The 12,532-nt window shown below is 45.7% G+C and overlaps 1 protein-coding gene across 3 annotated transcripts in view; it reads right to left on the bottom strand.

Moving 5' to 3' along the window:
• The window catches only part of RAPGEF5 (Rap guanine nucleotide exchange factor 5), a 156,459-nt gene extending 147,092 nt beyond the window's left edge, over nt 1–9,367 (bottom strand). For 2 of the 3 annotated variants that reach the window (XM_069860298.1, XM_069860299.1), the window contains exon 1: nt 9,156–9,367. In XM_069860298.1, coding sequence (XP_069716399.1) covers nt 9,156–9,356 — 201 coding nt within the window. In that variant the 5' untranslated portion in view covers nt 9,357–9,367. Of the gene's footprint in view, nt 1–7,161; nt 7,180–9,155 lie in introns of those variants that run through there. The other variant, XM_069860302.1, reaches the window with a different exon arrangement.
• Between the last annotated feature and the right edge of the window lie 3,165 nt (nt 9,368–12,532).

Here is a 12,532-nt window from a genome sequence, read left to right as displayed (position 1 = left end):
ATGACAAACCGCAACAAAGCACTGGATTGTACACAAGCTGGGACCCAGACCAGATCTAAGGGATTCTTTTAGCTCATTCCTTTAGCCATCCAGTAAACAACAGCTTTGCGACTTTCAGAGCTAACCATGCGTGTGTATTGTTTTTCTCCCCTTCTTTCCATATTTTAAAAATCAATTTATGCATCACTGAAGTGCATTGACCTATGGGATGAAATGGAGCATCTGCTTAACAGCGTGCGGTAGCAATCTATGACGACAAATGATTACCACATCCATCTGAAATTACAAAGTGTTTTAGGATCACTGAGCCTAACTCTCAGCCAGAACTTGGCCAAAAAGCCACAATTAAATGCTTATCATCTTAAAATAACAAACAAAGCCCAAACACCTGCTCTCCCCCTCCCTACCCCAAGCAACATTGAAATAATTCTTGATGCTCACAAGTGGTCTGGACCTCAGTTTTCTGTTGTGGGGATTTTTTTTTGTTGCTGTTGGGGCTTTTTTGCTGCGAGGGAGCTTAACAAAAACTGCAGTACTACCTCTGGATTGCTGTTCCTCAGTACTGACTGGACTGCATACCATCTACTGCATCTCGAAGGGCATGGTTTGACTTACATTGCTTTGGTCAGTAGTACCACTGTGAGAAGCCACAGCACCTTCCTTGGAGCTGCTTTTTCCACAGTCTCAGGGATGATGCTGACACACAACCTGCAGCTAATTCAGTTCTAAAACGGAAGACAAAAAATTGTTACAGCTTTACTGGTATTTATATAGACTGAAGGGGGTTTTTTCCCCCCCCCCCAATCAGCAGGGTATTCTCTTTTTGCACTATAAAAAGTATATTAACTTTTAATCAGTTAGGCTGCTGGGTCTTCTTCAGGAAAATATGTGAAAAAGGGATTTATCAGAATAAACTCTATACTATAGTATTTAAATCCAATAATTTACCCTAGCTTAATACAACAGCCATAGTAGATCATTTTACAAGGTCAGACTAACCCAAGTCAAGACATTATTTAACAGAGTTAAAAAACACCATGACAACTATGAAAAGCTACCACCTTTTACACCTAGAACTTGAAAATATTCACCTCCTGATTCCATGGCTTTCAACTTCTTAGCCTCAATGACTTCATTTTTATTATTAAACTTTTGCCAAAAGCGGAGATATAATGAAAATTGTTTAAATTAAAAGGTGTCATATCAATGAAGTTTATATAGCAGATACCAAAAAGCATCCTAAAATATTCCACTGAAATGGATCTATGCATAAGGACCCTACAGGATGCACAAGGCAGCCTTATTTGTGAAAAAAGGTTTCAGAGTTTGTGCACAAAGAGCACAGCAATGTGTAGATGTTCCAGCCAAGCCAGCCCTGAGGGACTACAGAGGAACGGAGCACTCTCGCTCTGTCCCGACTTTAAAGGTGTCCCGTTTTATTTCCTATCCTACAGTACTATACTGAGCCCAAACAAACACAAAGGCTATTTTTCAAAGCATTAATATGAACCCCTAATAGAAGATGGTTCACATTCCAAGGAGATGACTTTGTGACCAGACATACAGCACCTGCATCAATGGTGACCAGGTACAGGAACATGGTGAGACCCAGACGGAGTCTTGAGTAGTTAAGCAGAGGTAGACCAAAGTCAACGCATTGAAACCCATCATTTCATACGCTGGCTGATAAACCCAACACGCAGCCAGGTCAAAGTCAGAAACCATGGGTGGACAGGAGCATTTCAGCTATAAATGCATAAGTTATATAGTATAAAGTTACATAGGATAAGCATAAATTTAACATAGTATAAGTATAAAGAACAAGCTAATATCTCACATATGGGAAAGGAAGTATGTTAATTGTTCTATATTAAAGATAAAACATCTGGTTTAGTACAACTTTCCAGAAATTATGTTGAAAAGATGGCATATTCTGCATTCCTTCCCCCTGCCTTTTTAAAAAGTTATCGCCTCCTATTGTCAGCATTTTCATCAGCATAAAATAGCACAGCTTGTTTTGCAATTTCCTCACTGCACAAATGGAATTCAAATCACTGTGGTCATAAGAGTAACAAGAGCTGAATACAAACCTTAACAGAGTTTGTTATAACTGTACAGTGCGGTGTTGTTCATTCATCCTGATGGCTGGGAAATCTAGTGTGAATTAACCAATAATGCAGGTTTGCAACAAAGCAAATTAGAATATACAATTCCACAAACTGAATTTTGCTTACTTCCCTTTAAATACATAACTAGGGGGACAATCAGCTCACAGTTAGATGGAATCTTTCATCAAGATGTAAGACTAGCAGAAATTTTGCTAACTCAAATACATTTCTTTTCATTACAATGGAGTTCATCTTATTTCCTACATAGATTTCTTTGATAGGCTTCCAAGCCACACACAGCCAGCACCACATCTGAGGATCTGCAGGCTACATCCCTTAAGAACAGGAGCTAAACCAAAAGTGCAAATAGCGAGATCCTTCTTCAACCAGAATTACAAAATCTTCTAAGGCTGATTGATACTTTCTTTCAGAGACCCTAACTGAAGCTCTTATTACTAACAGGAGAAAAGTAGCACGTAAAGACTGAGCACGGGCAAAATTAACTCAAGGTGTTTTCTGCTTGAGCTTGGCTTGCAATGTGGGCAAGGAGTTAAAAGACAAGACCATGCTTCATAGCAGCTGACTGTGGGTGAAAGAGGGACTTACAAGGATACATTATAGGAAAAACAGAGAAAGGAAAGTCATAACCTGTCCTATAGGTTAGAGCAAGCTGCTGTGTCAAAGGGGCAATGTCAATTTTATCTACTTTCCATGGGCACAAGCCACACGATGGCACCTCTTCCCCATGCGCTGGCAGCAGCGCCTCATAGAATCATAGAATCACCAGGTTGGAAAAGACCCATCGGATCATCGAGTCCAACTATTCCTACCTGCTAGTGCTGCACCTGGACCTTCCCAGGGACGCTAGAAAGCAGCTGAGATACCAGCCCAGGCATTGGCAGGTTCACACCCAGTGCCGGTGTAAGACCACAGGCAGTGGGCATCATCCTGGCAACAAGACTAATCCTCAGCCTCAGGGAGAAAAATTACTTTGCATTCTGCAAAACTTATTAGGTTACTTTCTAGGGCAGAAGAGCGGGTTTGCTTTCCATTTCATTCAACTGCAGTTAATTAAACCCAGGCATAATTTCTCAGATGTCATAACACATGGACTAATTAAGAAATATTCTCAATTTAGTAATTCACTGAACACTGACTATGGAAGAAATTATTATGCAAATAAACACAAGAGACACCGAATTTCCCCATCACCTACTGTGGTCACTGTCACTAAGCTATTTTATTCATTACTCAACATTTCATGTGCCACCAGTCACAGACCTGACAAGTTAAAGGATACTGTGAAGACAATTATCTTAATCAAATACGTTTAGGAGGAACACATAATAAGCTTCATCAAAACTGGAAAAATTCAACACTGCTTATCATGACTATTTTTAGTCACATAGTAACTGCCAAAGTGATGGGGATGTTAAGTTACTGAGTAGAACTTCCATGGCAGGCTTTGAAGCAAAATGTCACCAATATCAAGCAGCCTACTTCAATAGTGTTTCTGATGGTAAAACTTTTGATTCACTGGCCCAATGCAGTATTTTTGTGCACCAGTTTCACCCAATACCGCATCTATGCACCACAATCTCATTAATGCAGGAGAAACGTCCAAAATTAAAGCCTCTATAGTACATATAAAAATAGGTACCGAAGCAATTCTTCTCCTGATTTTTTTTTTCTCCTCTTCTCATTAACAACACCAGTCAAATGAACATAAAGATGCTAATGAAATGTGTTGATGGCCACAATTAGAGGCGTCGTCAAAGCAAACGTAAACAGAATGGTGTACAGGAAGGTTAGGTGGCTTCAAGGATTGGAGTATTAGGAATAGATAACAATTCCACAACATGAAAGATATGGACAGATACAACACAGACACTACTAAGATGAGAAGCTGCCAACAAGAATATGGAATGCTGTAAATGTCAGTAATTGGTGGGAAGATCACCTAAATATAAGGTAGACCTATACATTTGGCTCAATCAAAACTATCAACAAGCCAACGTAAAAAACTATCAACAAGCCAATGTAATGTAGCCATAGAAGGAAATACTGGAAATTCTAAGTATTTCCAGCAGTGAATTTCTAAATGTAATGGCAAAACCTCCTCTACAACACTATCGTTTTCTCCATCAGAGGACGAATTGATTAAAGGAAAGTAACTTGAATGACACAAGCTACTGAAACCTTCTTACAAAAGATGAATACAAGTTTAGCAAGACGTAGGTTGAGAGGTTCAGATACTTCATTTAATTAAAACAGATTGCATATAATTTCATGTCTTCCCCCCTGCCAAAGAGGAGTTGTCTTCAACAGCACGACAACTGCCACTGCCAGAATGTATGATAGATATCTCTAATATGCTCCAATCCTCCAGTTATTTTCAGCTCTGGTACCTTCTGTGCCTGATGAGAATTATGTATGTTCAATATATTTCTCTTGTGAACTTCTCCAGTCTCACCCTGAGCTCATGTAAACTTTTAGCATCCATACCCCAGCTCCCGTAGTTTATTTTCAAACCTGTAATCCTGCAGTCAGTTTACAACCCAACATACATATACAGCAAAGTTGTCACTCCAAACAGAATTAAGGTGAAGACAGTCTGAGAACATTTGCCTGGCCAAAGACCTCTAAAAACCTCACAGAACTCATTACAGGGTCTCCACAAACAAAATGGGCACGGTATCTCTTCAACTTCATTCAAGCCAAAAGGCATGAAGCATGGCAAAGGTTTGTACAGACCAGCAAGACCTTTCACAATATCAGAGTAACAGGATTTGACACCATGACATTCAAATGGTTTTTGAGCTCCACAACTGGGACAAAGAGCAACATCCATGCTCATCTACAACAACAGTATTTTGCTTGTGTGGAAACGTGAACCTAGAAAGCAAAAGAGGTCGCTAAAAACTTGTGTGTATGTATGTGCAAGGTAATTCCCCCTCCAACATTCCCTGCTCCCCCAGGAGGCACTCAGGAGCAGTATTAGCTCCATTAAGAGTCCAACTAAGTGTTGTGAAAAGAATTTTCAGCATGATAGAGCAAGTGTTGCACTGATGTGCCTGCAGGACCCTGCTGCTGATGTTCCTGCCAGAAAGAAACAACTCTCCGTGGCCAGTTCGCCGCGGCTGACAACCTCTGTGAGGAAAGTTAGAGTTAAGGTTCGGGGCTCCCCACGTACAGTTGCCCTCGCAGAGAGCAGGCTGTGTCTGGTTGGCTCCCCTATGGAGAGCTGGCCTAGACCCCATTCCTGGTGCTTCCAGGAGCAGAGACCTGTATTTCATCACTAATAACAAGAAGAAGGGGAGGAAAGGAAGAAATCTTTGGCAAGCACCAGGAAGAACAGCAAAGACAGTTCATAACCACAATACTCATGCTTACTGCATTGACACTTAACACATATCTCAAGCAGACAAACTAGGAAATAGGAGAGTCCCACTTTCCAAAGATTCTGAGAAAGCACATGGCAGAGGGGAACAGTTCCACAGGGTACAGTGACCCACCACAACAGATTCCTCCTCTGCCTCTGCACAAGCTCTGACACACACAGAGACAGACACACAACCACCACAGTAAAAGACTGGATCATTTTCTGTTGTTTTATCCAGCAGAAACCAAGCACCAAGCAGAGGATGAGCAATAAAAGCCACATCTCACAGCTCACTGCAAATTCAGTTTAAACCCCAGCGCCGTCTTGGACATCTGCGCTGCACGTGACCTAAGACCAAATTTAAGGAAAACCACTGTCAGGGACAACGCCAATGCCAAGGCAAACATTCAGTTCAAAGTTCAGTAGCTTTAAAAAAAAAAAAAAAAAATCATTTGGCTCCCCTAGCAAAGGAAGTGGAGATTAGTTGTATCTGTTATCAAAGGACCCAGCACCAAAGGCCAAGGACAGAGAAGCCCAAACAGATTTTAACCAAAAAAAAAATAATATTCTACCCCATTTGCAAAATTTATTCCATTTTTGTATCCTATCTTCTACTATGCAATGCTCTACCATCCCTTGCACTACAGGCAGTATTTGAACAGCATGCAGCGAAGTATATTCTTAAAACAATTATAGCACCCTTAACACTTTCATTATATTTTATTATCCACAGTCCCCAAGCTTGCACACATTCAGATTATCCCTGCGTTATAGATGAGGAAGCAAACTGCACTGCAGGCAGTTCCTTAGCAAGTCAGCATCAGATGCAGACCCCCTGCTCAGGGGTCATAATATTTTTCTAGGAAATTAAACAAGCCAGAATTTCAGCCAGTCAGCATTTACGTGAAAACAGCTCACCTAAGAGCAACATTCCTGTTGAAACCAGCTGGACAAATAAGACTCTCAGCTCGGTGTTTGAACAAATAAAAAATCACAAAGAAAATGTCACTGGAGAGGAAGATCAGACTAAATTTTTCTTTTTTTTCAGAAGGGAAGAGGGAACGGAGATTTCATCAGCAAACAAAACCTTCCAAAAATTAACTTTGGATTAACTTGAAATACTTTGTTGAGGTGAAAGAAAAAAAAGACTCTTCGTTTCATATTTATGTCACTCAACCTTCCTCCAACCTTATTTTAAGGCCTTTTTAATTTAAGAGAGTCATATTTAACCAAGAAAGTATAATAAATACTGCATTTTATTATTCTGTCATATTCCTTCCCTCTCGCAAATACTGTCATTTTCAGGGTTGAAGTTATTCTCTGCATTAAACAGAAATACGTGAAAAGTGTCATGCCCCTTAAATTCAATTTCTGGGAGTAAAAGGCACAAGCATGGATTGGACAGGAATGAACACAGGGCACTACTAACAGAGCCAGACTGCTCCCTTCACCCCAAGTGTCCACTTTGTTTGCAAAGGGAGCAAGTGACATTAACATCACTGCTGGCCAGGAGGCCAGCAGTGATGTTAATGTCACTTGCTCCCTTTGTTCTCCACACAGGACCACACCAGCAGCCAGAGGGTCCTGCTGGAGCCATACAGCATCTCTGCACGGCATTGCCCACTCATCCAAGATCTGTTGGGCTGACTCCAGCCTGCCTTACAAACTCACCATCCTCTCTGCAGCCTCCTTTCTACCAGGACAGACAGTTCAGGAAAAATTTTGCAAGAAGACCCACAGGGTACTGGAAGGTGAAGCCTCAGATGACACCACCACTAAACCTGTCATGTTGTTTGGTGGTCCGTAACGCAGGGCGTCAGCAAAGCCAGGCAGAGCCTCAGCTGGGACTATATGAAGTCAGACAGGACCAAGGCTTCAGCAAGCATATCTGAGGAGCTGCACGACCCAGAAGTGGCCCAAGCTTCTCACCAGGGCGTTAACTCACCCACTCCGAGTATTTGTGGAGTAACTGTCGTACCACTTGCTTGTTAAATCATTTCAGTAGTGGTCAGGAATAAGCACAAGGATAAATCTAAGCCTGCTCTGCATGGCGTCTCCCTGAAGCATCACGTATTTGTTGAGCTAAAACAATATTTCAGACCTGCCTGCAAATGAACATCATTACCAGCAGCCGTTCTGCATTGCTCCTCACCGGACACTTACTCCACTTCTCTGGTAGTCTGCTTTTAAACAGGAACACATTAAACTCGATTCACAAAAGGTCTCATCATCATCACAAGAAACATATCTGTCGTAAACATCCTGCTAGGGCAGAGCACGGTTTGCCTATTTCAATTTCACTGAATCCCCTTCTCTCTGTGTTCATATGGACACTCGTCAAATGGATTACCATTTCACTCAAACAATAAAAATGACTAGGCATCTCCATATAGACTAGTCTTTACGAGTCTGTTAAACTCTCCAGAGGAAAATAATTAATCTAGAATAGGAATCTGATTCAAAATATTACTCAGAAAAAAAACTCTCCTGCTGTAAATTTTTATACTACCTTAATGCTATTTACCTTGCCTGCATGTATATCTCCTACAAACAAAGCATTCAGCCAAGAAGTTTGTTTGTAAATTCACACCCTCCTATATTTCACAACAACCTCCCCATGCAGAGAAAGCTTTTATTTACTTGGGCAAAGTACTGCAAAGTTAATGAGGGTACAAATAGACACCACGATGACTTCTCCCTACTCCCCAATTCCCCACGTACACAAACCCAACCCCAGGCAGGTAAACCCAACCCCTTTGCTTTGATTACTCAGACGATGGGTTGCAGTCCAGTTTTGGCCTCCCGGTACGGTTTGTCTTGACCTGATAGCAATCCCAGCCCTGTCCTATGGCTCCAGTCGCTACTGGGAGATTTCACAGGCAAGAGCAGCTGCTGAGCACCGTCAGGCTGTACTTCACTGGAGAACCGCCACTGCCAAAAACCAGTGAACTTGAGCAAAATCTGGCTAAGGATTTCCACACCGCTCACCTTCTCCCAAGGGACAGGGGACAGGATGAGACAGAATGGCCTCAAGCTCCACCAGGGGAGGGTCAGGCTGAACATTAGGAAAAAAATTGTCATGGAAAGGGTCACTGGGCACTGGCAGAGGCTGCCCAGGGAGGGGGTTGAGTCACCTTCCCTGGAGGTGTTTAAGGGACGGGTGGACGAGGCGCTCAGGGACATGGGTTAGTGATTGATGGGAATGGTTGGACTGGATGATCCAGTGGGTCTCTTCCAACCTGGAGATTCTATGATCCTACAGCCTCAGCCTCTGGAGGCAGCAGAGCCTGAGGGCTGAGCGTGCCCAGAGACGCATTCCAGCTGCAAAACCTCCAGGGCACGTTGAAGTTCCCTACTCCGACACACCTGTCCGAGCGCACACCTGTACCAGCACCTCCCTTCAGACGGGGGCACGCGCGGGCACACACACCTGCCACACGGAAAAGGGGGGGGGGGGGGGGGAAGAGAAAGAGCCACATGGGGAACCCCGAGCTGGAGCCAGGGGCGTGCACTCCCCCTGGCTGGTATTCCCTATCTCACCAAAGGTGGGCCGAGCCCGCACACACACAGACAGACAGACAGACAGGGCAGCGCAGGGCAGGGCGGCGGCCCCCCCCCCCCCTCGCTGGGCCGGTGCCCTGGGGCCGCCCCCCCGGCTCACTCACCCGGCCGCCGGCGCTCTTCCTCCGCAGGGTCAGCCCGCTCCGCAGCAGCGCCGGCAGCTCCCGCAGCTTCTGCCGCAGCTGCACCGGCGGTGGCGGCTGCTGCTGCTGCTGCTCGTGGGCTCCGCCGCCGGGGAGCCAGCTGCGGGCCAGCTCCGCGCCCTCGCCCGGCGACGCCGGCATCTTCACGGAGCCCACGGCCATCCCCGCATTCCCCCCGGCCCCGGGGCCGCGGCCCCGCTCCCTTCCCCCCCGCGCCCCCTTCCGGGGGAAGGAGCGGGGCCGCCGGCCCCGCGGGCCGGGCGGGACTGCGGGGATGGCCGAGGGCTCCGTGAAGATGCGGCGTCGCAGGAGCGAGGGCGCGGAGCTGGCCCGACAGCCTGGACTCCCGGCGCGCGGAGCCCCGAGCAGCAGCAGCCGCAGCCGCCCCCGCCCGGTGAGCTGAACCCGCCCGAGCCACCCCGGGCTCCCTCCGCCCGCCCCGCTGCGTTCCCGACCTCCTCGCGGGGTTTGTTCTCCTGGAGAGAGCGAGCGGCTCGTCCCAGGTGAATGGCAGCTTCCAGTCAGCCAGGTGATCCCTGGAAGGGAGCTCTCGCCGCCAGAAACCAGCTCCTTTATTCTTTGTATAAAGAGGAAAGATGCATTGAAGGCATTCGCCTAGAATCCAGTACCTTGAATTATAGGGGCATTATTCTGAATAATCTCTGGAGTCTGTGTTTTCTACCCCAGTGGTACAGGTGTTTTGCTTCTTTCTGCTGGACTCCTTGGGCTGAGAACCAAACGCCAGGTCCTGCACTTGGGGCACAACAACCCTGAGAAGCTCCAGACTAGGAGAAGTCTGGCTGGAAACTGCCTGGAGGAGAGGGACCTGGGGGTGTTGGTTGACAGCGACTGAACATGAGCCAGCAGTGGCCCAGGTGGCCAAGAAGGCCAATGGCATCTTGGCTTGGATCAGAAACGGCGTGACCAGCAGGGCCAGGGAGGTTCTTCTCCCTCTGTACTCGGCACTGGTGAGACCGCTCCTCGAATCCTGTGTTCAGTTCTGGGCCCCTCACCACAAGAAGGATGTTGAGGCTCTGGAGCGAGTCCAGAGAAGAGCAACAAAGCTGGTGAGGGGGCTGGAGAACAGGCCTTATGAGGAACGGCTGAGAGAGCTGGGGGTGTTTAGCCTGGAGAAGAGGAGGCTGAGGGGAGACCTCATTGCTCTCTGCAACTACCTGCAAGGAGGTTGTGGAGAGGAGGGAGCTGGGCTCTTCTCCCAAGTGACAGGGGACAGGACAAGAGGGAATGGCCTCAAGCTCCTCCAGGGGAGGGTCAGGCTGAACATTAGGAAAAAATTTGGCATGGAAAGAGTCATTGGTCCCTGGCAGAGGCTGCCCAGGGAGGGGGTTGAGTCACCTTCCCTGGAGGAGTTTAAGGCACAGGTGGACGAGGTGCTGAGGGACATGGGTTAGTGATTGATGGGAATGGTTGGACTGGATGATTCGGTGAGTCTTTTCCAACCTGGTGATTCTACAATTCTGTTCTCCTCTATTTAGATCTCAGAACTGAATGCAAGGTGGGGCTCCCTTGCTTTTCAATGTATCTTCTGCCTCAGAGCTACAAATAAAGCTGACCTGCTCTTCCAGGTGGATTCACCCGTGCCTCAGTGTCTCAGTAAATGACATTACAAATTAAGCCAATCTCACAGACATGTTCTGGAAAGCTGTCACCCCATCCCAACAAAGAGGTCCCATTTGTTTCAGGGGCTGACCCTAGTAGTCATCCAGCCCTGCAGAGAATTGACTTAAACATGAAACTAACCTTGCAAAGAAAGGAATATATTGTTCTCACTGATGCACTCAATAAGCCAACTCCTCTAGAGCCACAGAGGTACCCACAGTGAAAGGGAGGTGGCAGATGTGCCCAACCTGTGTCAGGGTGCTGAGATGGAGAGTGGCCCCTTCCAGCATCAGTGTGATATTGGGTTGTCTGCCACCTGAATGCAGCAGCAGCAGCAGCCTGGTGTCTCGGCTGTGCTGACCTGGCAGCAGGCTTGCTGCTAAAAGGTGATTGTGCCTGCAACCCATGGATGTGTACTCCCTTCACATCCCTTATGTGGGATCTGGTAACCATCTGACTTTAGTCAGCTGATCAATCTGATGGAAAAATAGCACCTCAGAAAATAATGAATTTTCCATTGGCCAGACAGCTGGATTGATCCACCTTGTGACCATGCAGCTGCAGGATCAACGAAGGCTGAAACCTCGAAGTGAAGCAAAGCAAACTGCTCCTTTCAGTAGCTGTCCATCATTAAATAAGCTTAACTGCATCCAATGCACGTCACTCCATGAGCAGCCCAGGCACTGGTGAAAAGGATGAGGTTGGCTCCAGCCACATTCTGCAGACACCTCCTTCCTGCAGGTACCAACTATCATGGCCCATTACATAAAACGAAGTCTGAAAAGTTAAGTGTAAAAAAAAATTCAGCTATTTTACTGGAGTGGTATGGTCCATTGCATGATGCCTATTGTTGACACAAAGGACTGAAAAGGGACAAGAATGTGACAGCCCTAACTTGGATGAAAAGTGTGCTGCAGACCCCAAAACACCAGCCCTTCTGCAAGGGCAAGTGGGATTATGCCATAAAGATGCTTTAGCCAGGCCCGTGCTGCATAATCAGGCATGAGGAACACGAAGAGCACAGGCTGTTCCGTGCAATATCCCATGTCCCAAACATTTCTATTATTTCACTTGATTTGTGCTCTCCAACTGCCCTGCAATGTGGTTCTGACAGCTGTGTTGCCTGGCAGCCACTTTGTCACAGCTCAGGATGTAATTATGAGGAGAGGTGTATCTGCATCCAAAAGAATAATGGATCCTTAGTGTCTGGGCTTCACAAAAGGACCACGGTCTTTGTTTGAGTCTTTAGGCACTGCTACAATACAAACAGCAGTAAGACAACTCAATAAAGTGTGCCTTACTGTGACAGACTAGGGTATAACTAGGACTAATTTGTTTATGTTAAGAAAGGATAAAGTTATGTCAGTGCTCAGAATTTCAACTGTATTTTTTTAACTGAGCAAGGTAAGTATAACTTGTGAACAGTGTCAAAAGAGAAATAAATATGCTCTGCAGTGTGTTTAAAAGTAATCAGCTGCCAGATAACATAATTTGGACTCACAACTGTCAGGAAAATGGAGTGGATAGCAGTTAGGCCGTTCTGGCTTGGATCATTCCAGTTCTGGGGGAGATCATGGTAGGAATTGTTTAAAATTAAATCTTGTATTGCTTTTTTTTTTTTCTAAGTTGCAGAACCTTTAGCTTGGTGAATGAGTCTGGTATCTTATCACGGGGAGAGAAGGTGCAGAGAATAAAACTAGATCTCATCAGGAAATATG

This window comes from Phaenicophaeus curvirostris, chromosome 6, assembly GCF_032191515.1.
Source record: "Phaenicophaeus curvirostris isolate KB17595 chromosome 6, BPBGC_Pcur_1.0, whole genome shotgun sequence".
Taxonomy (NCBI): domain Eukaryota; kingdom Metazoa; phylum Chordata; class Aves; order Cuculiformes; family Cuculidae; genus Phaenicophaeus; species Phaenicophaeus curvirostris.
This window is presented reverse-complemented; position numbering and strand designations above follow the sequence as displayed.